Source organism: Pogona vitticeps, chromosome 1 (genome assembly GCF_051106095.1).
Source record: "Pogona vitticeps strain Pit_001003342236 chromosome 1, PviZW2.1, whole genome shotgun sequence".
NCBI lineage: Eukaryota > Metazoa > Chordata > Lepidosauria > Squamata > Agamidae > Pogona > Pogona vitticeps.
Window position 1 is genome coordinate 287,900,064 of NC_135783.1, and position 27,040 is coordinate 287,927,103.

Here is a 27,040-nt window from a genome sequence, read left to right on the forward strand (position 1 = left end):
CCAGGTGCCCCACCCTTAAGAACGTCAGGTTCAGAAACCCACGTCACCCACTCAGCCCGGCCGGCTACCTGGCTACAATGTGACCTCCACAACTAAAGGGGTCGCTGTCGGCCGAATAGGCCCACCTCAGCCTCTTCCTTCTCCAGCGCCGGATATTGCATATGCTGTGCGCGGCCTGACGCCTGCCTAAGCGGTTCCACTCGTTTCCGTACCCGGGGCGCGAGGGCCGGAGAGAGGCTGTTGTCGTTGTCGTAACTGCCACTGTTGGTGAGGGGTTGGCAGGCAGGCCGGCCGGCCTGTGAAGCAGGACCGCCACCACGATGCCTACCGTGGAGGAGCTGTACCGTAACTACGGCATCTTAGCCGACGCCAAGGAGACCGCGGCCGAGGTGGGAGACAATGCGGGGGCCAGGCTTGCCTGCCTTTCAGTCCGCTTCAGGGGCTCCTAGGCCTAACCGGGAACGAAGGTGGAGAGAGGGAGAAATGGCTCTTTACTGTCAGGAAACCTCCAGGAGGAAACCGCACCGGGCGGGGAGAGGGCTCAGGTCGAGCCAAGGGGCGCCTTGAGGAAACCCACCCTCAGCAGGTGCAGTGCGGCCCTGGGAAGGCTCCTTAAGGCAGGGAGAGGGCGGCCGGGCGCCTAGAGTGGTCTTAAGCGACTACATAGGCGGGATATAAATTAAAAAAAAAAATTCCCCGGTCAGCACCGACAAGAGGCATAAGTGGCTTGCCGAGGTCCCTGCGTTACTGAGGGGAAGTGTCTCGGAGGCCGCTATTTGTAAGCTTTTTGGAGGTCGTCGACCCCTCTTTCTGCCCCCTCACAAATTATCTGGCTGTATCGCTCTGTCTTCATGCGTTGGAATAACCGCCGCCGCCGCCAAGTTTGGCATCGCCTGGCAGCACCCCTGTCGAAAAGTGGCTCTTTGCGCTTCACTAGCTTCCCCAGTCCTGACTGATACGGCTGCTCGAGCGAAATTGGAGTGATGAGATTTTTACTTGAAGGGCTTGAGTCCCTAACGGAAAAATACTGATATAGTGAAGAACTTTGCCATGTATTTCTATTTAGTTCGAACTAAATTATGTCTCGGTCAGGAAATCTTAGTCCCTTGAGAGAGTAGTAAGAATAGCTCCTTTGTCATTGTGTTTAGTCTTGTTTTGTTGTGTCCGGAGTGTAAGTTCTGCAGGTACAGCAGTTTCCTTGCCTTGTCTGCTAGGAGCAAAAATCAAGTTCTAGGTCCACTTTTCATTTCAGGATTTATGCAAGTAGTTTTTGCAGCATAATCCTCTTAGGTTCCCAAACAATCTGCTCAGATTTCAGTATCTTGACATAATTTTCTTTCTGTAAACAAAAATGTGTGCTAGACATAAAGACACTTCAAGAAATCTATTGATACAGTATATGCTGTGGGATGTTATACAATAGGGATTCCTAGTGTGGTGATAGAGTGATGTACTGGGTTTCTGAGGGCAGAGTTCAGATCCCCACTTAACCATGGAAACTCACTGGGCAAGTGTTAAAGCCATTCCTTAAACATCTCACTTACCTTGACAGCCCTGTTAGGATCATTTTAAATTGGTTTCACATTAATGGGACAGCACACATGAACAAACAATGTAAAACCTTTTAATATAGTCCTATGAGGTTTTTTAAGTGATGCACATTAAAGCAGCAGTCTTCTATGTACTCACCTGAGAGTAAGCCAAATCTAATTCAGTGTTACTTTTGTGTAGGCACATGTGCAAGTGCACTTTCCCACTATAACATAAGTATGTATTTTTGAGAATATTTTATTTCTCTAAAGATACAGTACAGTAGCCTTGGGAAAGTGAAAGATCACAAGCAGAAATATTGGCCTTAATAGTTGCTGTCTAATGCATAATCCATGGTTCTGCCACTTGGTTTGTGTGTCACAGGCAATACAGCTCTTAATTTGTTTTAAATGATCTTTGATACCCATGCTTGTGTCACAGTTCAGTCAGTACTTACTGAAAAGTAAGTCTCACCATGTTCAGTAGCTCACACTTTTGACTGTTGGTAAACTGTCTTAGACTAAAGCTTCTGCACCATCCATGTTCTTCAGCCAAGCCCAAAATGATGGCAAAATGTACACATAAACACAGGATTTTCTCATGTAAGAGATCAGAAAGAGACCTTATGTTCCCCCTGTTGCTACCCAGGAGGGTACTTCATTGTTATTTTCAGCATCTGTGGAAAGCTTTCATTAATTTACAGTCTCCAGAGGAACAGGCATGTTAGTCTGTTGTAGCAAAAACAATGAGCAATTTTATGACACTTGAAAAATGAATGAATTAGCCTGTGTGGTTCTACAGCCCATTCTAGATATTTTATTTTACAGGAACATGGTTTAGGAACATGGTGCTGCAAGGCCAGAAAACCAGCAGTTGTAAGATCGAATCCACACAAGGAGTGAGCTCCCGTTACTTGTCCCAGATCCTACCAACCTAGCAGTTCAAAAGCATGTGAAAATGCGAGTAGATAAATAGGTACCACCTCGGTGGGAAGGCAACGGCGTTCCGTGTCGTCGCGCTGGCCACGTGACCACAGAAACTGTCTTCGGACAAAACATTGGCTCTATGGCTGGGAGACAGGGATGAACACTGTGCCCTAGAGTTGGACACAACTGGACTAAATGTCAAGGGGAACATTTACCTTATTAATCTCTGTTTACAGCCAGTTTTCTGTAGAATGTAGCAGATGCCCCATTTTGTCTGTGTGCATTTACACTTTTCTTTATTCTAAAACATGTAACAATGTGTATTTTTAATGTGTATTTGTTTTGTACTCACATATCCCTGCCGAATCTTTCATTTGAATTGCAGGTACAGTGGTGCCTCACATTACAACATTAATTCGTTCCAGCGAAATCGCTGTAGAATGAAAACGTCGTAAAGCGATTTTTTAAAAAGCAAAAAGCGTGCTGCTTATATACCACCCCATAGCAGTTCAAGCACTCTCTGGGTGGTTTACAAGTTAATTATGCAGGCTACACATTGCCCCACCCCCAGCGAGCTGGCTACTCATTTTACCGACCTCGAAAGGATAGAAGGCTGAGTCAGCCTTGAGCCGCTACCTGGGATTGAACCCCGGGTCATGAGCACAATTTTGGCTGCAGTACAGCAGTTTAACCACTGCGCCACGAGGCTCAAAAAAGCCCATAGAAATGCATTAAAACCCGGTTAATGTGTTCCTATGGGCTGGAAACTCACCGTGCAGCGAAGATCCTCCTTAGCGCGGCCATTTTCGCTGCCTGTGCAGTGAGGAATCCGTCCCAGAAAACAGCGGGTGGCCATTTTGTTTACCCAGTGGCCATTTTGAAACCGCCGATCAGCTGTTAAAAAATCATCGCTTTGCGAGAATCGGTTCCCGAAGCAGGGAACCAATCATCGCAAAGCAAAATTCCCCCATAAGCGATCGCAAAAACATCGACGTCAAGCAGTTTCGTCGTTAAACGGAGTGCCTGTCTTGTGAGGCACCACTGTATTGTGTTAATAACTGCAAATTTCTCATTTACTATCAAAATGAATTGTGCAGATCTCTACAACTGTATTCTTTTGTTGAATATATGATAATCTTTTAGTCTTGCATTTGTAATAAAGAAAAGGACTTCTGCTTTCTCCTTTAGCACAAAGATGCTTACCAAGTGATTTTGGATGGTGTCAAAGGAGGAGCCAAGGAGAAAAGATTAGCAGCACAGTTTATTCCAAAGTTCTTTAAGTATTTTCCTGAGCTGGCAGATTCAGCTATCAATGCCCAGCTGGACCTTTGTGAAGATGAAGATGTTTCTGTAAGTGCCTTTTTGTTTCCCACAAGGTGCTGTGCTGGTGCTTGATACTGGTGTCTTGTTCACTGATAATTGTGCTTTATTCTACTACAGATTCGGCGCCAAGCAATCAAGGAATTACCTCAGTTTGCTACAGGTGACAACCTTCCTAGAGTTGCAGACATCTTAACCCAGCTTCTACAATCAGGTGGGAAACACTGGTGCTTGCATTTGTAGAAATCTTGCAAATTATAATTGAAGCAAGGGTAAAAATTCACTTTAGCCTTCTTACCTTATCATCAGCAGTATATACTTTAGAAGAATTCCTAGTTTTTACTTTTCTGTTATTAGTCACATTCCTAAATGCTTTGGATATTTCCTGCATAAAATGTACCATGTATGTTCTGAAAAGTGTCTATAGTCTCAGTTCTTGCCATTAAAATGTTGACATTCAGAGTATAGTGGAGGAAAGTGCTATGCTGACTTGTACTAGCACATCAAATTGTTGTAAGCCGCCCAGAGACCTTTGGGTAGTGTGAACGGCATATACGTTAAATAAATAAATACCCGTATTTTTCCATGTATAAGACGCCCCCATGTATAAGACGCACCCCCCTCCCACTTTTCTACTCCAAAATTAAGAAACCTAAGTGGGGCTTAGCAAGTGGAGGGGAAAGCAGCAATCAAAGCCCTTCGGGATCACTTTGATCCCTGCTTTCCCCTCCACTTGTTTTTGTTCTCTCCTCAGCTTACATCTGTGTATAAGACGACCCTCAAAATTTAGTCTAAAGATTTTAGACAAAAGTATAGCCTTATACACGGAAAAATATGGTAAATAAAATCTTTACAGCCAGAAATGTCCAGGTATGAGCCAGAAGCTACCATAGGTTTATTGGAATTCGTTTTAAGTACAAATAATGAAATGTCCATCTCTCTTTACAACACAGTAGTTCAAGTAAGAGTTATCTGAGTGCAGTTACTAAAGCATCATTGGTCCTTCATGCTGTTTTTTGCTTGTTTCTAATGTAAAATAAGCATTTACACCATAGATGGAGAACGTGACATTTTTAGATGACATTTGGCCAAAGCTCCTATTATTCATCTTCATTGACTAATGTGGCCAAGCCTCAGGGGACTTCCAGTCCAGCATCCCAAGTGCCATGCATTTTCCACCCATGATTTACACTGGCATTGCACATGCCATTTTAGGGGGAATAGTACATAGTCTTATCAATGTAATGTCATTAAAAACATTTTGATCACACCAAGGCTTGTGTAATTTCCACAATGGCCATCCATTGAACTACAGGAAATCCACAACCTGGGAATTAGTGTGCCCTGCCAACTGATATTTAGAGATGAGCACCTGTAGTATAAGAGGTGATCATGACTAGTAGCTATTGATGCCCCCATGATACAGCCTCCACTGTGTCTAGGTTGGTAGCCATTACTATGTTTCGTAATGACATTTGATTTTATGGAATGATTTTAGTTTCTGTGAGAGACATGGATTTATAGCATCTGTGATCTGCAACTGGTCTTGTCTCTGAATTAACTTTTTTCATTTTGGAATCAACATCATCTCATACTTATATATAGTTGTTTCCAAGCATAATAGAGCATCTGTGCTTTCTTGCTTTTATGTGTTATGCTTTGCTTTACTTTGGTAACAGAGTAATATAAAAGAGTTCCACTGAATAAATAGCCTTGCCTTTGAAACTGGAGAAACAAAGTCTGTTGCTCAAGTCTTTTTCAGTCAATCAATCTTTATTGTCACAGACCCAATACAAATCATTTCAAAATTAATTAAAACACTGTATAATTGTTTTAAACCCTTTTTGTACTTCAGTATGTATAAAGAGTTTAGAGAAAGGGTTATTCTTCATTTACTAAGAACTTTATGTAAAGGAGCTATTAAAATGCTGGTGTCTTTCTCTTTCAGAGATCATTGCATCCATATTACCCAGGGAGCCAAAACTGGTCTTCAGTAGAAATTAGAAATTCCTTTTAGCTTCTCCAGTTTTATTCATATTCCTGTTATTTAGTACAGTGGGGTCTTGACTTGAGAACTTAATCCGTATTGGAAGGCGGTTCTCAAGTCAAAAAGTTCTCAGGTCAAATCTGCATTTCCCATAGGAATGCATTGAAAACCATTTGATCCGTAGCTGCTCTTTTCCGTCCATAGAAACTAATGGGAAGCTGCTATTCCGCCTTCGACCACTAAAGGGGGATATTTTGTTTCTTTTTTTCTTAGGTCAAGAAAGGTTCAGGGAAGGCAGGGAAAATACAGTCCAGGCAGTCCAGTACCAGGCAGTCCGAAGACTGTCTCCCAATCCACTCTCTAAATGCTGGGAGGAGTGAGGAAGCAGACAGGCACCCTTTTCACTGGCCAACAGTTAACTGAAAGTTCAAATTTTGCACTTTCCCTGCCTCCCACGTGGTTTTTTTTTCAGTTCTTAACTCAAATCTAAGTATGTAAGTCAAGTCAGTATTTTCCTATGAGAGTGGTTCTTAAGTCAAAATGTTCTTAACTCAAGCCGTTCTTAAGTCAAGACCCCACTGTACTTCATATTGGCCAGAACCCTGTTGGCAATTTACACATTCAAAAGTGAAACTGTATATCACAGTGACAAATGGCTTCTAATTAAAAAGATGCCAGCCACATTTGTGTTTGCATTGCTGTTGTGTGACCAGTACTATGTTAATTATTGGCAGTTTTTCACTTTACTTACTCAAATTCATTTACTTGCATGTAAATTACCTGTAGGATTCAGGTCATCAGGTTGTATCAGTTTTGTAGTATTGCAGGTCATTGGTTTGTGTGTGCAACAAACTATTCATTATTATTATTATTATTATAAGAAGTGTAGAAAAATTGACTGTATCCACTCCTACACACCACACACAATTTTATATGATTTGAGTATTGATTCCTTCCCCTTACCTTTTTCTAATCTAAGGAGCCCCAAAATCTAGTCCGCTGGTTCTTAACCATGGGTTACTCAGGAGTTTTGGACTGCAACTCCCAGAAGCCTTCACCACCAACTGTGCTGGCTGGGGTTTCAGGGAGTTGCAGTTCAGAAACATCAGAGTAACAAAGGTTAAGAATCGCTGATCTAGTCTTTCCCCATAGAAATATTATTTAAGTCAAAGTTCATTTTAGCTATACTTTTCTGCAGCTTTTCTAGCTCTTCCTATTGTAAGAAGATGACAAAAAAAGAGCTGGGAGTTAGTTTCCACTTGCATTTTGTTTTTGAAGTGTCATGATGTATATATTCTGGAAGTGTTTTTTCACGTAAATTATTTAATAGTTTCTTTGTGCAATTTAGTTGTGTTTATCTTTAATGAGCTTAGCAAGACTTTCAATACTTTTTGTTTTCCCAGATGATTCTGCAGAATTCAACTTGGTTAACAATGCTTTGCTTAGTATATTTAAGATGGATGCTAAAGGTAAAGAACCTAATTTTATCCTGGTATCATTTATGATTTGGGTTTTTTTTAATTTGCTTACACACACGGAATGGCTGAAATTCTGTCACTTGGCGTACTAAGGACTCAATCAGATGGGCATTTATCCCACAGTTAGGTATGATTTGCGGTGGGGGTTGGTCTATTTTCCCCCCAGGCAATCAGTTGACCCAATCACTAGAGCAGACCAATCAGTCCCCAGAGCACCTTTACTCACTTGCCCTTTTGGAATACCTGTAAGAGGCTTCTGCTTTTTTGGTGCAAGTAAGTGCACTCTAGTTTGTTCCCAGTGCATGCAGTTCCTTGGAATGGACCAAAATTGAGCTTTGTAGCTAGCAAAGCTGCCAAGGCTCCTTCCGCTCTTTATTTTCAGTATCATAAATTGTCTTAATAAGCTAGACAGTCACTGATGCACTGAATCACTTAGACTAATTTTTAAAAAAACATTCGTTACCCTTTCTATAGTGCTAATCAAGAAGCTACCCATAGCTGCAGTAATTAATCTCAGTGATTCAGTGCATCAGCACTAGTCTAGCACAGGCAAAATAAATTTTTTCACTTCCCCTATCCATCTGCAGAGGAGCAGGGACAGTGTTCAAATTGCCAATATCCTGAAGTGGCTCATTTATTAAGTCACTTCACAGTTCTGGAAATAGAGTTGCTTGAGTTCATTATGCCATTTTGATATGAGGATTGCACCTCCCTCCAACCTCAAGTGGTCCTTATTTTAGACCACACGAACTGGCACCAAAAGGGCTAGTATGGTTGCATCCTAAGTCATAACTGGGTTAGACCCACTGACTCAATGGAGCAACCAACCAACCAATCAAGTGTTGGATGCAATAGCATCCTAAAATGCCAACTGGTAGCTCAAAATTATTGCCCTACTAAACACCAGTGTGACCTGTTTACTATATGCAAGAAGGATCTTGGGGTTATTCTAAATTACAAGCTGGATATAAGAAGGTGCAGGACCTGTTCTCATTCATTCCAGAGTACAGGAAAGGTAATAATGGGCTCAAGTTACTAGAAGCCAGATTTTGGCTAAATATCAAGAAAACCTTTGTAACGGTTAGAGCAGTACAACAATGAAACCAGTTACCTCAGGAGGTGGTAATTGCTCCAACATTGGAGGCATTCCAGAGGAAGTTAAATAACCGTCTGTCAGACATACTTTGAGTTGGATTTCTACATTGAGCCGAGTATTGAACTCGATGACAGTATAGGAACCATCCAGCTCCATTATTCTATTATCTTATGATTGTTTGGAAGAAAATATGGAATTAAATATCATTAGGAAGATATGATGGAAAAGAAACTGGCATAAATGGTTACGTCATTTACTACAACAGTGGTACAACAAGTTGTACAAATGTCAGAAATATGATGTTTTAGTTGTTGTGGGTTTTTCGGGCTCTTTGGCCATATTCTGAAGGTTGTTCTTCCTAATGTTTCGCCAGTCTCTGTGGCCAGCATCTTCAGAGGACAGCACTCTGTGCTCTGGTGCAGTTGGCTTGGGAGTGCAGTATTTATGGCTGTGAGATAGGCTTTTGTCTTTTTCTGTAGATGGGTGATTAGTGTGTATTGTTGTGAGTGTATTGTTGTGCTAAGGAGAAGAGATTATCTGTCACTGTGGTTGATGGGTGTCATTAGCTGATCTTTTGTGTGTCTTTTGTAAAGCTGTCACTGTCTTAATGTAGCCATGACTCTTGCTTTAATCTGTATAACCAAAACTCTGTTTCTTTCTATTGTAAAAGAAATAATTGGGAATCCTTGTTTTGTTTTAGGAACACTGGGTGGTTTATTCAGCCAGATTCTTCAGGGAGAGGATATTGTGCGAGAAAGAGCCATCAAATTCCTCTCCACAAAACTCAGAACTCTGCAAGAAGAAGTGTTAACAAAAGAAGTAGAGGAACTCATATTGACAGAATCAAAGAAAGTGAGTTTGTTACTTTTTAATAGTTACACAGGAAATAGTAGTAACACAGTTGCCTGGGATTGGTAAACTAATACAGTGGTCCCCAACTGTTTTTGACACTGCGGACTGGTTTGGGGGTGAACTGGGTCCGTGTGGATGCACAAAGGGGTGGCACTCGCTCGTGTGGGCGGGCACGCACTAATGTGCAAAGGGGTGGGGGCACTCGTGGGGCTGTGCGGGGGGGGGCGGGGAAGATCTGTGTCACCGCATATTGGCACTGGGCCGCAGAGCAGTGGTTGGGTTCCCCTGAACTAATATATAGAGAGCAGTAGGAAAGCTTTTGATGAAATCCATGTGCAAATAGACTTCTGCTCTCAGACCAGTACATTTTCCCTCCTTTGTCTGTGCACTGCATGCTAGATCTGATCTCAAGAGTCCCCCAAGTCTCTGGGACACATTTTGAAGGCATGTAGGGAGCTGCATGGTCGGAATGTTTTGCTCCTCCCTGGTCTCTTGATCAAAAGAGTTCCATTCTTGGGAAGACTTTACTTGAATGCTATCCAGTATCACAGTTCAGCCATAAATGATAAACACCTCTCAATGCTTTGCAGTTCAATAGATTCATGTTCTCATTCTATACGTTCTAATATAGGGGTCTCCAAACTATGGCCTGTGGGCCAAATCTGGCCCACCTTGCTGTTTTATCTTTTCTGTTCCCTTAATCCTGTGCATGTGGGGGGCATCTGTGCATGCTTGCATGTGTGCTGGGGTGCATATGTTCATGTTCCTTTGGTCCTATAAGATCTTGAAAATATCCATTGTGTCCCTTAAAAAGTTTTGGGACCCTGTTTAAGGTGACATAACACTACCAGATTTGTCTGTGGATTATGTACAAGACAACATAAGATTATTTCATTGCCCTATTTTTCTTCACTTCGTTCCCAGGAATACAAAGATCCTGTTTAAATTAGTGCTTGAGCTAGATCTGAATAACTGTTGGCATTCATATTTGTAGACGAGGAGCAGTCTGTTTTATTCTCTCAGCTTTGCAAAGCACTTTTGTTCGATTATCGGACTACTGCAGGCTAGATCTTTTAATCATTTAATTCATTGGCCATTTCTAGGTAAAAGGTTTCCAGTCTATCTTTTAATTGGTCTTAATAAAAGTAATGTGACGATTTTAAATTTGTATACATAAGTGTGTAAAATTGTTGTGCTGCAACTGTAAGAAATCAGGGTGTCTTTCCTATGTCCATTTGCTCCCATATGCTTCCTCACTAAGGCTTCATCATATTATATCTTGAGTGCCTTAGTGGTGGAAGGTTTGGATACAACACAAATAAATGAAGAAATGAATTTGTTATACCAATCAGTTTCAGAATGACAACTAGACACAGACAACCAATATTTAAGTCTCTGCTCAAATACCAAAAATTGACATAAATTACTTTCAGCCGTTCCCTTAGCATTTAACATTAAAAAATCTTTTAAAGTTATTTTTGCACTTAAATGTGTGAAGAATTAAGGAGCGGTATCCTGTAAAGGAAGGATACTTGTATTCTCTGTTATGTTGATCTCTATCTTCTGTTACTCACTTCTGTTAAGGTACTTGAGGATGTGACAGGTGAGGAGTTTGTCTTATTCATGAAAATTCTGTCTGGCTTGAAAAGCCTGCAGACTGTGAGTGGGCGACAACAGTTGGTTGAATTAGTCGCTGAACAAGCTGATCTCGAACAAACTTTCAATCCTTCGGACCCTGATTGTGTGGACAGACTCTTGCAGTGTACCCGCCAAGCAGTCCCACTTTTCTCAGTAAGTATTTGTGTTAAAAGAGTGTTGCAGGTTTTATGCCTATTTAGCACTGCAAACACGCTGTGTTGGAGTGAATGCTCAATAATGTATATCATGACTATGTAATGCTACAAAATAATTGTGTTTGTGAATTTTATGTATTGGTTTATGAAGTAATTTATATTTTGCTTTTTGATTCTTAAAGGGGAAATCTGAAGTGGCTTACAATAAAAACAAAGAGAGAAAGGGCACAATAAAATGGAGTTAAGATGCAGTGAAATTGATGGGAGGATAAAATTAATCCAAGTGTGGTTGAGAGGAAGACAAAAGATTCAGAGAAGGTTAAAACCAAACCAAAGAATAAAAATGTTTTAGCAGCTCATTTAAAACTTAAGTGGAAATGGGGAACCTCCTAGGGATTTCTGTCACACTATATTATCCATCAATCAACCCTGAGTATTCACTGGAAGGACAGATCCTGAAGCTGAGACTCCAATACTTTGGCCATTTCATGAGAAGAGAAGACACTTTGGAAAAGACCCTGATGTTGGGAAAGTGTGAAAGCAAGAGGAGAAGGGGACGACAGAGGACAAGATGGTTGGACAGTGTCATCGAAGCTATCAACATGGAATTTGACCAAACTCTGGGAAGACAGGAGGGCCTGGCATGCTCTGGTCCATGAGGTCACGAAGAGTTGGACATGACTTAATGACTAAACAACAACATTCATGCTCAGTTTTATAACAATGTGTTTTTCTCTTTTGGAAGGCCTTTTTTGAGGATCAATATTTTAATTCCTGTAGCATGGATTCTTTTTTAATTTTTAAAAGTGAAGAGGCCAACAATTGCTGTTTAAGAGAAGCAGGACTCGTCTTTTCAATTTATCTTATCTCTTAATTCTGCTGACATTTACAGTCATTTATTTCTGAATGTGGGGAGGTGAAACAGTTTGACATTTAAAACACCATGACACAAAAAGGCGTTGCCGAATCTTCCCCAAGTTAGGGTCAGAGACTTTCTGCTTGAACTGTGCCATGACTAAACAACAAAATATTGTCCATCTCTTTAATGTACTCTATAGCAGCGGTCTCCAATTTTTTTGGGACCGCGGACCGGCTGAGCCTCTGAGGAAGGTGGGGCACCCTCCCTGTGTAGGCACTCTCAGACACATGCGCAAATCAGTAGGGGAGCACGTGCACCAGTGCCAACATGAGCACTCTCACACACCTTCGCGCATGCACAAGAGCACCTGCACGCCTACGTGCCCACCTATCCCTTTGCGTGGGCGCTCGGGTGCATGCATGAAGGGGTGGGGGAGCACTCACGCTGGTGCACATGCGCAAAGCAGATGGGAGTGGAGTGCGTGCGGGGGGGCTGTCTCTGCGGCCCAGTCCGACTCAGGCTGCGGACTGGAATCGGGCTGCGGACCAGAGGTTGAAGATCTCTGTTCTATAGCACCTGTTGCAATATAACGTTGTCTTTGCTGGTCATGAGAAGTGGCTAATATGTATCAGATTTCTACATAAGCACCAGAAATGACAGTACATTCAAGAGTCATGCGGTACTATAAACAATAACACATGTACTGTAGCATGCATTATAGTAGGCTCAATTCAAGACAGTTACCTGATGTTATAGTGAACGTTTCGGTATGCCTGCTCCTGACACAGAGACTGGTATTTTCAAAACTCCAGACAAGTTCAAGTACTGTCTCAAGTACTGTCTCAATTACAGTTTCCTCAAATAGGGATTATGCTTATCCTTTCTAGTTATTTTCTTAAACTTTATTCTGGAATCTGTATACTGTATTGGGAAGACTGTGTAGATGGCTGCTCTACATTTTGCTTTCTCCCTGTGTTTGCCTTGGCAAAGAGAAACATCTGTGCTCTTTTGAAAGCCTAACCCTCACTCCACACCAACCTGCCTCATTAATAAGTTAATCACCTGGAAGGGATTTTTCCGTGGCCTGGGTAAGTGGCTATCTGCAGGAATGCTGTGACTTTATGTAGATAGCATACCGGTTTAAATGAAGCTTTTGCTTCCTGGAAATTTTGGTGGTGGTCTCATGCTGAAAATAAGTAAATAAATAAAAAATAAGGCCATGGTTATCCAGTACTTTGATAATGTGTCAGCACTGTGATATATTGATTTCTGGTAATAGCAGTTACCATTGAAATACTGGAATTGTGCATTGGGGCTTGGGAAAAGTTTGCAATAACAACTGCTGTTTTGCTTTTCCACAGAAAAATGTTCATTCTACAAGATTTGTCACTTACTTCTGCGAGCATGTGCTGCCAAATCTAAGTTCTCTTACCACCCCAGTTGAAGGCCTTGATATCCAGTTAGAGGTAAGCTAATCAGTAAATATCTAGCATGCCTTTGGTAGCTAAAATTTAGACTATGTCAAATGCTGGATAGAAGAAATAGATTGCTGAGTTTGATAAGTATGAGTCTGAAGATGCATTACCTCCTGCTGGGTTTGTTCTTTAACCAAACCTTATACACATTTGTGGTGATAAACACACCAAGTTAAATCTTTCTTCTAGAAAGATCTTTATCTGCCCATGATTCCAGTGGCTTAATTTTCTAAAAGTAAGTTTTAAAAAATGTTCAGTCTGATATTTGACACAGGACTTTGTTATTATTGTCAAGTTTATATTTGAATTACGAACATTACTCCCTTATTAGCCTCTTTTGTAATGATAGCAGAATACTGGGATTATATTTATAAACTATTTATTCATTTTTATTCACGTTGGACTGCTGTCATCTTTCCTCCCATAGTCTGTTATGGTTTAAAATTGTAATGGTAGGACATGGCAAACCTTAGTTTTCTAAGGATTATCTGCTTTTTTTCTCCCCAAGGTACTGAAACTGCTTGCTGAGATGAGTTCCTTCTGTGGAGACATGGAAAAGTTAGAATCAAATTTAAAGAAGCTTTTTGATAAACTACTGGTAAGAAGATTCTTTTCCTCAGAGATTGTAGAGAAAGTTTGTAACTGGATGTACTTTATTTGGGATTGAATGATGCTTAGCATGTTGGTGGAAAATAGTTTTTAAAGAGTATGTATATTGTCAGTGTTGCAGTAGCCAAAATTCTATTACTTGTGATTGTTGGGATAAACCTAGTGGTGTAAATCTCAGCAGTGAATTTCCATTGATTAAGAGATCAGCACTTGTAGTTTTTCGTTGTACTGCACACAAGTTCATGACTTAGCATACAACAAGTATAGGTTTTGACTGGCAGCAATCCACTGGTGACATTTGCACTGTGTATAAGTAACAGGATTTTAACCATAGCCTATCTAAAGCAATTGTCTATCTTCCATATCCTTACTGGACCTCATACAAGCCCTGTTACCTTTATGAAAATATCTCAGAGTTCAGTCCTCAGAAGAGTACACCACCTGAAAAGTAGACCCGACCAGTAGCTTAGAGGTAATAAACTTTTTTATTAAACAGCAAGGGTTCACATTTTGTGCTGGATAGCCAACTCTTTGGCTCTATTAGATTAGTGGTAAGCAACGTATCTCCCTCCAGATGTTGCTAGATTACAGCTTCCATTACTTCTAATCAACTGAGCTAATTATGAGGAGTGGCAGTTGCAGTTCAGCAAGTTTGGAGGGCCACAGTTCATCCACCCTTGTACTACACCTTTGGGTCCATTCAAAATATGTCAAGCAGAGAGAGTTTGCCAGGAGTGTGATAGGAACTGGAGAATGGAAGAACAACTCTGCAGAGGTAGCAGTGTAGAGTGAAGCAGAAATTAAACTGAACTATGGGAAGTAAGAGGGAGACCTGAAAGCCTTTTTCAGTCAGGCAGTCAGGAATTGGGGAACGGAGTAGTAAGATAATAGGGGAAATGCTAGTAATTAATTTTAAATTGTGAGGGGGTAAAATATTATTTCTCTTGATTGGACATTGATCGTAATTCAGGAAGAATTAAATTGTTGATGGTTTTGGCTGCTATTTTAAGAAAAACCTGGTTTCTTATTCAAATTTACATCTAATTGATACTGCATAATGGTATAAAATACATGACAAATACAGTGTATATCTACAGTAACAAGTGCTGTGCATATTCTTGTTTTTTTGTTTCCTAGGAATACATGCCACTCCCTCCAGAAGAAGCTGAAAATGGGGAAAATGCGGGTAATGAAGAGCCCAAATTGCAGTTCAGTTATGTGGAATGCTTGTTATATAGCTTTCATCAGCTGGGCCGAAAACTTCCAGACTTCCTAACCACCAAGCTGAACACAGAGAAAGTTAAAGACTTCAAAATCAGGTTATGTTTCTTTCTTAATTCTGGCAGTAACAGAATAATATAAATGTAGATTCTTGACATTCTGTTGATTAAAGTTGATTATGGTGATTGCCTGTCAGGGTAGATAGGAGGGAAAAACCACTTAATTGAAGTAGAAAAAAACAAGCTAATGACAATTTTAGACTAAAAATATGCAGGATACTTATTCGTAGTTTGGGGGAATAGGAAAAATGTTTTTTGTATCAGGACTTTTTCTGCATCCTGGAACTGGTATCGAAAACATGCTTCGGCCAGCAACCACTAAAGACTTATTCACAATTTAGATGCTTCTTAAGTTTTAGTCCTGTAACTAGATTCTTTGGATTGAAGTCCTATGTGCATTTGACCTGGGAATGAGTTCTCTGGATAAATACAGTGGAACCTACATCTCACCAAATGTGCATAGATATGCATGTTAGTTTTGTTGTCTTCACCATTCGCTTTTCTGATTCAAAAGGCCACTTTGATTAATAGCAGCAATACAAATTAAGGATTACAGTGCACTTCCCGAGATAAATCTCAGTTTGTGTCAAGCTAATATTAATATATATGTATATAAATAATACAATATTAATATTAAAGATTTATTCGGCTGAACTAATTTTTTCCATTATCTGAGAAAATGCTTCCATACTGTTGCCTCATCACAATGTCAGTAGTCACCTGAAAATGCCCTTCTAATTTGGTAACTAAATGGTAAGCTTACAATAAATGGATAGAACCAACTGGCCAGTGTGCAACTGTCCCTGCCACCATTGGATAAACTCTTCAGTACCCACTAGCAGAGGATCTCTGGAAAAGTGGAGCCATATGTTCTGTGTTCTTACAGATACAGCAAAGCTTGAGACTGACTTTCCATCACAAGCAGTGCTGCGACAATGGTATCTAAGGTGCTTCTCAGTGACCAGGGATAGAATAGTATATGGCTGCAATGTGAATAATCATCTGTAAAATACTGATCTGTCTATCTGTCTGTCTGTCTGTCTGTCTGTCTGTCTGTCTGTCTATCTATCTATCTATCTATCTATCTATCTATCTATCTATCTATCTATCTATCTATCTATCTATCTATCTATCTATCTATCTATCTATCTATCTATTTTCAGACATATACCCTGCCAAATTATATATCAATGTGCCAGATCTCTCATTTTCTTGTGTCTCTTTAACAGTGAGCATCTTTACTGCCTGTAGATGGTGATGTTGTCCCGCCCATCTAGATTGAGTTCTACTCTGGGTGGCTAACAGCAAATTCATAAAACAATTTCATAAAAACAATAGGTGTATAAGATAACAACAACATAATATGATACAAGATGGCAAAAATAAATTAAATAATGGCAGAAGGGAAGGCCTGCCTAAAGAGCCAAGCCTTGAGCTTGCTCTTAAAAACACCCAGTAAAACTTTCTGATATAAAAATATTTCATTCATAAGTAAATATATCACAGCATTAACTCTCTAAGCAGACACCATTGTTTGGATCACTCTACATGCTGTCTCTGGTGGGTGGTAGGTTAGTTTTGAAGTTGCTAGCTGTCACCATTTTCATTATCATCTGAGATACTTCATTTTGTTTTGAACATACCATTGCATAACTTACCTTTCAACTAATCTGTTTTATTAGACTCCAGTATTTTGCTAGAGGACTGCAAGTTTATATCCGTCAACTTCGTTTGGCACTCCAGGGCAAAACAGGAGAAGCATTAAAGACAGAAGAGGTATGCAGAACTCTTAACAGCACTGTTTCAGCTGAATTATCAAATGCCCAGTTCACATATCACACATTCAAGTCATGACATAGCAAAAGCAAGTAATCCATGACAGGTCTTAGTTTTATATGGCCCTTCCCCCCGAAATCGACCAGAATGAGGATCTAAACATTATTTATTTGTGTCTTCTCTAGATTTCAGGTAGTCACCAAGATTTGGTGGTTTATAAAAAGCTTTGGTTAGTTTTACTTGCCAGATTTAGCAACTATGATTTGAATTTGGGTTGTTCTGAAACTTGCTAGTTCATAATAAACCCCTGCCCGTTCTCCACAGGATTAGCCAAGATTTAGAAAAACTAGAGTTAAACAGTACTGATTTTTTTTTTCCTGGTGGACTAAGTGGAGGTAAAGTGCATGAAACTTCCACTTATTCCTTCTTACTGGGCATGACAAACTGAGATGGAGGAACTTTTTGGAGGAGTGGATACTTATGATTTGAATGCAAGCTAATGAATAGGATCCATAGCTGAGTAGAGCAGAATGATCCCAGAGGCAGAAGGAATGAAGTGGGTCTCAAGAGATTTCCCATCAGCTTTTCTGTCTTTTGTGCCCCTGGTAAATCTGTGAATCTGGATTAGTGAACTTTTGAGACTAGTTAGTGAAGTGGTGCTAGAGATTGCACTGGGAAGCAGAATGGTAGGAAATAGCCATCTTGTCTCTTTTGCTCATTCTTTATTTCTGCCACTAGTAGAGAATTGGTACACATCTGCCATTCTTAGAAATCTGTGCTTTCGTCGAGAACAAAAAAGCACTATGTTAATTTCATCACTGTCTGAAACTGGAGAAAAAAAAGAAACACTAAAATATTGCAGATGTGATGTGTCTTTCCGTTGTCTTATCCTCCACATGAACCAGTGGGTGGTAACTGAATTGCATAACAGGATTTTGCATTAGATTGAAATGCAGCATTCTAACTGGGAAATACTTATCTCCAGCATTTAAAAAGCACATTCAAAAAATCAGCGTAAATCTGAGAAGAATGTATTGTAGCACTTTACAAACTCTTTGTTCTTTTTGCAGAACAAAATTAAAGTGGTTGCATTGAAGATCACAAATAACATCAATGTTTTAATCAAGGTAATTATTTTATATTAAAGCCTTTGTTAGAAACACAGCACTAGGGTAAAACTATAGTATGATTTTTTTCTAATTTATATTTTCTCTTTGCTGTGTTTTATATGAACACCATAGCAGTTTTATAAAGATTGTAGTATGCCTGTCTTCAGAAATAATGGTTAGAATCCTATGAGCATTTGTGTAAGGCTTTTATAACTTGCTGTGGCTAACTGCAGCTAATTGATGAAATGTCAGGTCATATTTTTTATTGCAGACAGGGTTGATCATATGGCCAGGTGCGCAATATAGACATGCTTCAGCACCTTGTCAATTACTCACAGTTAGTCACAGCAAACTTATGCAAGCACTAATAGGCCTTTGGACATGATTGAACATCACTTCCAAAGAGATGCACATATTAATCTGTGCCAATATGTATAGCAAAAAGAAAAAAGGAGAGAGAGAAAAGGATATGTTTTTTTTAATTATTTTTTATTTTTAAAAACTAGGGATAAGGTAAGGAATATAAAAGGTAGAAGAGGATGTAGGGGAAAAAAAGAGGAAGGAGAACATAAAATGTACTATCATCCAATCTGTTTGTTCACGTTGCAATATCAAGTCCACTTTTTGCCTTTTTAAAATTTGATTGCCCTCCATGTAAAGCAAAAAAAGCAAAGTGTGCTGCTTATATACCGCCCCATAGTGCTTCAAGCACTCTGGGCGGTTTACAAGTTCATTATGCAGGCTACACATTCCCCCCCCCCCCCCGCAAGCTGGGTACTCATTTTACCTACCTTGGAAGGATAGAAGGCTGAATCAACCTTGAGCCGGCTACCTGGAACTGAACCGCAGGTCATGAGCACAGTTTTGGCTGCAGTAGAGCAGTTTAACCACTGCACCACGAGGCTCTGTGTACATTTACATCTTAGTTTAATTCTATGGTATTCAAGCTCTATCTGGTGACTCAAGCCATATAATAAATCCCATCATTCAGCTGTCTTTTGTATTGGTTAAAATAGAAAAGGAGAGGTCTTGTGGCACCTTAGACATGAGCAGATTTATTTGTACTATGAGCATTGAGCATTTGTAGATTACAGTCTATTTCTTCAGTAGAAAGTAGAGTACTGTATTTGATTTGAACAAACATGCAAAGAACCAAAAGTGTATTTTATACAGTTATAAAGTATTAGTATATATTATTTTTGAAATAAAATCCTGTTTTGTTTTTAGGATCTCTTTCACATCCCCCCATCATACAAGAGTACAGTCACACTCTCTTGGAAACCAGTTCAGAAGTCAGATGTTGGGTAAGCAGTGAATTACTTTGGAGTGCTTTCTGCACTACTCTGTTTATTGTAAACCTCAGTAACTTTTTAATGTAAAGTGTAAATTTTGTTTTATATTGCTCAGTGTAAGTTATAGAAGCATAGAATAATTGAGTTGGAAGGGGCCTATAGTGACATTGAGTCCAACCCTCTGCTCAGTGCAGGAATCTAAATTAAAGCAGATCTGACAAATGGTTGTCCAATTTTCTCTTGAATGCCCGCAGCATTGGTAGTTCAGTGTTAGTAATGCAGAATGAAAGAAATAACATTGAGAATGCATTTTTTTGCAAAGATATGGCCAAATCTAATAGCTGGTTTCAGAAAGGGATTCTGCAGAAGCCTTGGAACCATTAGGGGGGAATCAGGAATACTTTTTTTCCTGAAAAACCACTGCATCTGAAATCCTGTTCTTCTACTTATGCCACATAAAGCTGATAATGCTATTAGCTATGGTGATTTTTTTTTCAGAAACAAAACATTCTTAATTCCCTCCCTGAAGGTTCTGAGACTCCTGAGGAATCCCATTGTTCAGGGCTATGAGACTGGTAAATTATCAAAAATTGCCACCATTAGTAAAGTCATCTCACTGACAGTGATTTTCAGTAATTAAGGGCTCCCCCCACCCGCTGTTCTGCAGCCTCCAATGACTTTCCAGTGATGAAAAGCATTCCACAGGAGTCATGGGATCTTCAGAGAGAAACTGGAAATATTGTACACTTTTCCCTTCAATAAAACTGAGGCACCAGATACCCATGTAGTTCAAAATCTCTGTATAACTTTTATATGCCCCAAAACATAACTGCAAGCCATAAACAGTTGATTATAACACACACACACACACGCACACAGATGTAGAACCATTATATTGGGGTTCTCTTCCATAGTATTGACAATCCTTTTCATACAGTACCATGTATAAAAAGCCTTAAAGGTCTTTGTGATCCTTTATTTAAGGCTGAATTAGAGTTATGTTTGTGGGCAAGTAGACCACTTCAATTCTTTTGGTGTTGAACCCAGGATTTATTGAATATTTATTTATTGGAGTATGCATTTATTTATTAAAAAAACTAATCAGTGTGTAACCAAAACAGTGCTGCTGGCACCCATATAATTCAAGGGAAAAGCGTATTACCAAAAAAATTGTCATGGCTGTTCACATCATTCCAGTGTAGCTCACGGCATCAGGATTTCAGCTACTATATTTATGGAACTTTGCAAATCAACACAAATGTGAAGTCCCATTGATTAATGGATCTAATGCAGCTGAGACTAGCAGTCAAATTCAGCCCAAAGTGTTTGTTGGAAAAGTGTAGTAGCTCTTTTCTTACTTTGTATGAGTTATGATCCACATTAGTGATAAATTGCATACTTCATATGCAGACAGTTCACCCCCAAGCAGGATTAAGGCAAGAATTCTGCCTGAAATTTTGAAGTCCGTCAGTGTTGTCAATACTGAGCTAGATGGACCAAGAGTCTGAGTGTAAGGTAGCTTTCTGTGTTCCTTCCCCACCCCCTTGCAGTATTCTCTCGATTTTTTTTCTTCAGAAGGTCCTTCACATTCAAGTAGTTCCTTCCAAGACATTGGGGGTGGGGTGGAATAAAGGATATCTCCATTGGAACAAAATCTATTTTGACGACTCCGACTATTCAGGGGAGCTGAATATGAGGGGGAGAAAAGAAAAATTGATTGCACAAATCGCCTTTCACTTGTAGAATAATTTATTACAGTGGTCCCCAACATCTTTGACACCAGGGACCGGTTTAGTTGAAGACCATTCTCCCAAAGACCCGTGTGTGTGTACTTGTTATGCAGTAGGTTGTTGGAGGATAGCTTTGAATCGAGCTCATAAAGGAAAGGGCGAGCAGGAGGTGAGCTGCAATTGAAGCTCTGCCTCCTGTCAGATCAACAGTTGCTTACAATCTAACAGGAGCACAGGCTCCTATTAGATTCTAATGCCACAACCACAGCTGATCTAGCTGCAGCAGGAGAGGAATGGAGAGCAAAGCTCCACCCCCTGTCAGATCAGCAGCAGCATTAGAACTTAATACGAACACACTTACAGGAGGCAGAGCTTCACTCACCACTCAACTCCTGCTCGCTGCTCATCTGTCCCAGTGACCCAGTCCTTCCATGGCCATGGATTGGACCGGAATTGGGGACTCCTGATTTGTTACAACTTTCCTCCACCTTTCTACTAAGTTTTTTGATTGGATTGCGGTTTCTAACCCTGCATTGTATTAAGATTTGAATCTTTATTTTCTTGGTTTTCTGCAATACTGCAATTCTGTTTCCTGTGAAGACAAAAAAGAGCCAGTGATGATGCACCTTCAGACTTGCCAGCAAAGAAGGCTGCAGCAGGACCAAAAAGAGATGCCAGGCAGATTTACAATCCACCCAGTGGGAAATACAGTAGTAATCTGGGGAATTTTTCTTATGGTGAGTATTATGGAAGGTTGTGTTGTTGTGAGCAGCAAGGCGCATTTTAAATATGATTGTTTTGTGAAGCTTCCATGCTTTGTATATTTTTCCACTAGTATTCCTGCTTATGATATTTGTCTCCCTTGGTAATATTTAAAAATAGAACCTCTGTATGATTTTGCTTTAAATATAGTGGATAGTATGGGAGCCAGTTTGGTATGCTAGACAGAGCATGAAACTAGGACTCAGGAGACTTGAGTTCAAATCCATGCTTGCCCATAAAAAACTGACTGGGAGATGGCAATGGTAAAACACACTTTGAACTTCACACATACCTTTAAAATCTTATTTGGGTTGCCATAAATCAGAAGATGTCACGTAATAATAAAAATGTCTTGTATAGGATATTTTCTTTTGATTATATTAGCATATAAAACTATATAAACTTGTAAGGGTCCTAGCATATTTTGAGAGAAGTTAGCAAACATAAAAAATGAAACATTTATATGTATTGGCTAAAATCCTGTTACATAGCTAGATAAAAAGTATAACTTTTAGAGGAAAATTAACCTAAGAAGTCTCCATAGGCATTATTTGTTACATATAGAGTCATATGATTCAGTTTGCCTGTGGAGATTTCTTAGCAGGGCACTTCCTTTCCAAAGGTGATACTTTTTTTTGTAATTTGTGCAATAGGATTTCAGTCACTGAAAGATCCTGTTTCATTTTGTTTGGATAGTCCCTTGTTTATTCTTATTCACATATTCTTGCTTTTAAATGTGTTTTAGTATTGGTTTTATTTACTGTTTTTAAATTTAAATATTTTTAATTTTTTTGTATTTTTATACTTATTCTTTTTAAATATTATCTTTAATTATGTTTGGGTCCTTTTTCAGGAGAAGGAAAAATATTTTAAATAAATAATAAATACTCTGTCTACTATAACTGCTAGCTACTACAAATGTTTTTGTTAGCATTAAGCATTTTTGGGGTTTTATATTTGTTAGCTGACATGAATGACTGAGGATGCTTTGAAATACAGGATATAAATATGTAATTTTTATATGAAATAAGCATTGGACAGGTCAAGAAAAAGTTCGCTTGTGTCCTCTTTTCCCTTTAACAGAGAAGTTGCTAGACAGTATTCATTTCAAGTAAGCTTTAATAGTTTGAGTCATGATTGCAAACCTAATGTGTAAGTTTTAGCATTTATATGTAATTTATATCATCAGTTTTCATTCAGTTGCTAATATACTAGTCAGGTTCCTAAAATGTTCCTAGGAGTTAATCAGAGTTTTCCAGAATTTTGTAGTTGCTTTTAGATGATGTAATGTCAGTGAAGAAGTAGCATTATGGATGTTCCTACATGGGTGCGTGGTTCCCATTAGTTGACTTTATATAGAGGCACAGTTTATTATATGTTCTGTTAAGCCAAGGCTTACAGATTGGTCCACAGAAAACATTTGTTGAGCAGAATCTTTTTGCAGAGTGTATCACTCTACTTGGGTGCAGAATGTAGTTTGCCTCATTTGAAACAACTTGGCTTTCTGATTGCCCAGGTTGTTTGTGGATTCCTCTTTGTACAACCAAAGGAAAAGTTGAACTTAATAAAAAACATAAGAGAGTAAAAATGTACACATATATTTGCAAACTTCCCCTGCAGTCAGTTCTTACTTCTCACAGGTAACTTTGCCATATCCTAACCATGGCATTAGACGTGGGGTTTTAATTGTAGTTTTTATTTTTTGAAACCTATGCTAAGCTCAGCCCAACATTTCACAAACTGAAGCAATTTTTCTTTAACAACTTGTTCTAAAATCTATAAAGGTCGTTTCATCATGTTCTATATAATATGGAGGCACGCCCTGAAAATACTGACTTGCATCTTTCAAATGATTAAAACCTCAGTAAGTCCTTAAAATGTTTAGTTGACATAATTTTACTGGCTAGCAAGAACAACTCCGATTAGCATGCTGCACACTAGCACGTTTCAGATGGTGGGACAAGGGAATGAATGACAGTGTTAGATCAAGACAATTTCACAATACCAAATGGTTCATTGAGTATTGTAAAGTGTATTACCATGTGGGATAAGGATAGTGCAGTTTGAGTGTATCCGCTGCAAGTTTTAGCTCTTTTTGGCCTTGCTCTGCATAGTTGTGTCCCGTGCTGACTCCTTAATATAAGGAATGGTGAAGGTGAAGGAATTTCAAAGTGTGATACAGGTCTTAATTGTTGGATTAAATTAAATATGTGTTTTTAAAGATAAAAATTAGTAATATGTTTTTACATGATACATAATGTTAGATCTAAACTACACACATTGCATTTCCCTTTGTTTTCAGAGCAAAGAGGTAGTTTCCGTGGTGGAAGGGGGAGAGGATGGGGTGGACGTGGTAACCGCAGTCGTGGAAGGATCTACTGAAACCTGTGGCACTTTCCCAAAGCTGTTGTGGTGAAAAAAGTCATTAAAGTGTGAAAGATTTGCCTGGAGGGCTGCATTCTTTAAAGACTGCCTTCTGCGAAAGACTCATTTAAATGTTCTTATACCTTTGTATGTATGATCTACTTTTCTAATGGACTACAAACTCTCCCACAGTGAAGCTACAACTGTATTTTTGGATGTTTAGCAGCTGCATTTTTATTTTATGTTTGTTCTTTTTAAGCATCTTCAGGATTTATTCAGGAAAAAGCATGGGTGTTCCAGCTCAAGCTGCTTCAGTATAGATGTTACATTCATTTCTAAATGTTTAATACAAAGCTGACTCCTTAATGTATAATACTATTCACATGCTAGCAGTGGATGAAAATACCATAACTGCAGCTGAAAATCAGTAGCAGTCTTTCTCCAGACAAAATCATATTTTTTTGCAATAAGTGGGGAAGAGTGATAGTGCACCAACAAAAAAAGTGTATGGTTTAGTGTATGCATTGATTAGGTAGAAATCCTTGATTTTAAAATGTGCAAAATGGATGCAGAAGAATCTGCTCTTAACATATGCTAGTTCATCTACTTGTGTGGGAGATTTGCAGGCTCTAACACCACATCTTGCTCTTCTCCATATATTGTAATATAATGTGTGTTTTGCAAATGGCTTTTTATGTCCTTTATAAATGTGTGTGTGCATGCGCATACATATGTGCACATATATATGTGTGCCATAAAATTCTAAGGAAAAAAGAAGATAAAACTGTTGGAATGGTAATCCACAAGAACATGAAGTTTGAGATGCTAGAGCAATTCTTGAGCAATCTGAAGTAAGCAAGAATAGGATCCTGACTATTTGTTGTTACTGAAGCATCAGTTAAAATGGCTGTTTCTAAATGTTATACATGGCATTAGAACTTAAAATCACAATCACTCAGCAGCACGTGGGCAAAAACCTCAGATCTCTTGAGAAGTGTTAATGTGATAGTGAGATACCCAGTAGCTTTATTTGAAATAATATGGTTTATGAAGTTTGATTTTTTTAAATGTTTTGCATTTAAACAGTTTATTTTTTAAAGAATGAAAAATGTAACACAGGATGGAAAAAACTGCACTGCACAAATTCTTAACTTACCCATCTTCAAGCATCCTTTTAAGGAATCACAAATTCCTTCTTCGCCTTGTCCATATTTTCTCTGTAGAGTTTTGGGGCCCTTAACTGTAAACCAGATTTTTGTATTTAGATATTTCAGTCAAGCTCTTAATGTGTGTATTGGTAAATTATAACTAGTTTATAAAACGGACAAAGATGTCATCTTAATTGTTACTTGATAATTACAAGTTTTGTTTCTTATAGCTAGCACAACCTTTTTTTGTAAAAGAGGTGTTTATGAACAGAGCAGTTAAAGAGGTCAGTTTGTGATTGTATTCTTGTGTAAGGCAAGGAGATTTTATAAGTTCCCACAGCCTAAGTGATTGAAGAAAATACATTCTAAACAAAACAAATAACCAACTTCTCCCATTAACGTATTGGTCTAGAAGATAACTGGTTCAAGATAATAATTGATCATTGATCATAATAGATCTTGAAATTTTTTTGCTAATTCACTATGATTATTTTGGCTGTTATGGCAATTTGAGGGTTTTTTCCTGACAATATGAAAGTCTAATTTTTATAGCTGTTCGATCACTGTGCACAAGTAGCTTGGATGGGCAGTGCCCCTTGAATTACAAGTTGACTGTAGATATTTCTACCCACAAATAATGTGCAGATTGTCCTTAGAAATAGCTAGTTTGCATTTTGTGTTGCAGATGCAGTGAATTATTTCGGAAACATCTCCTAACCATTTTATTTGTAAAATTCCCCTATTCCTTTGCAATAAATCCATTTTGTAATTTTTGTTAGTGATTTGTGATTGGTAATTGTATTTTAAAACAAACCCCTTTGCTGAAAACAAGAGACATGATATCTGAATCTAAAAAATACTCTAAATGTTAGCAATTTGGGGGAAATTTCTTAAGAGGTAATGTATGATATTGTTAAAATGTTTAACTAGAAGAGGCTAGTTGGATGTTTTCATGGTCTAGGAATAAAGTACATCCCATGTGGTGCTTTTGTACTAAAGAAGAAAATGACCACTTAACTAAGGGAAGTGGAGTAGTAATATTAATGTTCTTCCTGTGGACTCTAAGCATCAGCGACAGCATGATTCTTGTACATCAGAATTATTCTGTTGAACTGGACAGTTTGATTGTAAATAGGACAATGTGCCTCACAGACAGGATGTTCTGAAGGGACTTCTCCAAATGTCCTTTTTGAAAGAATTTGGTACTACAGAAAGCTACTTCCACTGGCAGAAGCTGCTTCCACCTATAGGACTGAGAAAGAGTGGGCTGCAGGGAGGAAGAAAAGAAATTGCCACTGATAGCACCCTACTGTCATAGAATGGAATCATACTGTATTTATAGCCGCTCAGAGTGGCCGCATAGACCAGATGGGCGGGATACAAATCAATTAAATAAATAAAAATACTGGCCTAAGCCATTAGTTTATCTACTGTATCTCAGTACAGTGGTGCCTTGCTAGACGATAATTCATTCCACTAAAATAGCTGTTTAGCGAAATCATTGTCTAGCGAAAAGCATTTCCACATTGGAATGCATTGAAACTTGTTTAATGCGTTCCAATGGGGAAGAATCGTCATTGTCTAGCAAAGATCGGCCATAGGAAAGCTGCTTCGTGAACCACCGATCAGCTGTTTAAAGCTGTCTCGCGAAGCT

The 27,040-nt window shown here is 39.0% G+C and overlaps 1 protein-coding gene and 1 long non-coding RNA gene across 2 annotated transcripts; one reads left to right on the forward strand and one right to left on the reverse strand.

Moving 5' to 3' along the window:
* Positions 1–179: 179 nt before the first annotated feature.
* On the forward strand, positions 180–26,164 carry API5 (apoptosis inhibitor 5). Its single transcript, XM_020798207.3, has 14 exons — positions 180–389; positions 3,645–3,806; positions 3,897–3,990; positions 7,167–7,232; positions 9,038–9,189; positions 10,774–10,980; positions 13,203–13,307; positions 13,825–13,914; positions 15,063–15,244; positions 16,888–16,981; positions 18,052–18,108; positions 19,318–19,394; positions 21,713–21,849; positions 24,177–26,164. The coding sequence occupies exons 1-14, from the start codon at positions 321–323 to the stop codon at positions 24,254–24,256; spliced, it is 1,572 nt and encodes a 523-aa protein (XP_020653866.1). The 5' UTR covers positions 180–320; the 3' UTR covers positions 24,257–26,164.
* LOC140703150 (uncharacterized) lies at positions 15,181–16,965 on the reverse strand. The gene is made up of 2 exons (XR_012082502.2): positions 16,864–16,965; positions 15,181–15,335 (listed from the first exon to the last, which is right to left on the reverse strand). It is a non-coding gene; the product is annotated as an uncharacterized LOC140703150 (long non-coding RNA).
* Positions 26,165–27,040: the final 876 nt, after the last annotated feature.

Excerpts from the sequence above, each read along its gene's own strand:
- API5 (XM_020798207.3), top strand. The coding sequence starts at position 321 with ATGCCTACCGTGGAGGAGCTGTACCGTAACTACGGCATCTTAGCCGAC. Across the intron at positions 15,245-16,887 it reads GTTAAAGACTTCAAAATCAG|ACTCCAGTATTTTGCTAGAG; the intron begins GTTATGTTTCTT and ends CTGTTTTATTAG. Across the intron at positions 16,982-18,051 it reads AAGCATTAAAGACAGAAGAG|AACAAAATTAAAGTGGTTGC; the intron begins GTATGCAGAACT and ends TTCTTTTTGCAG.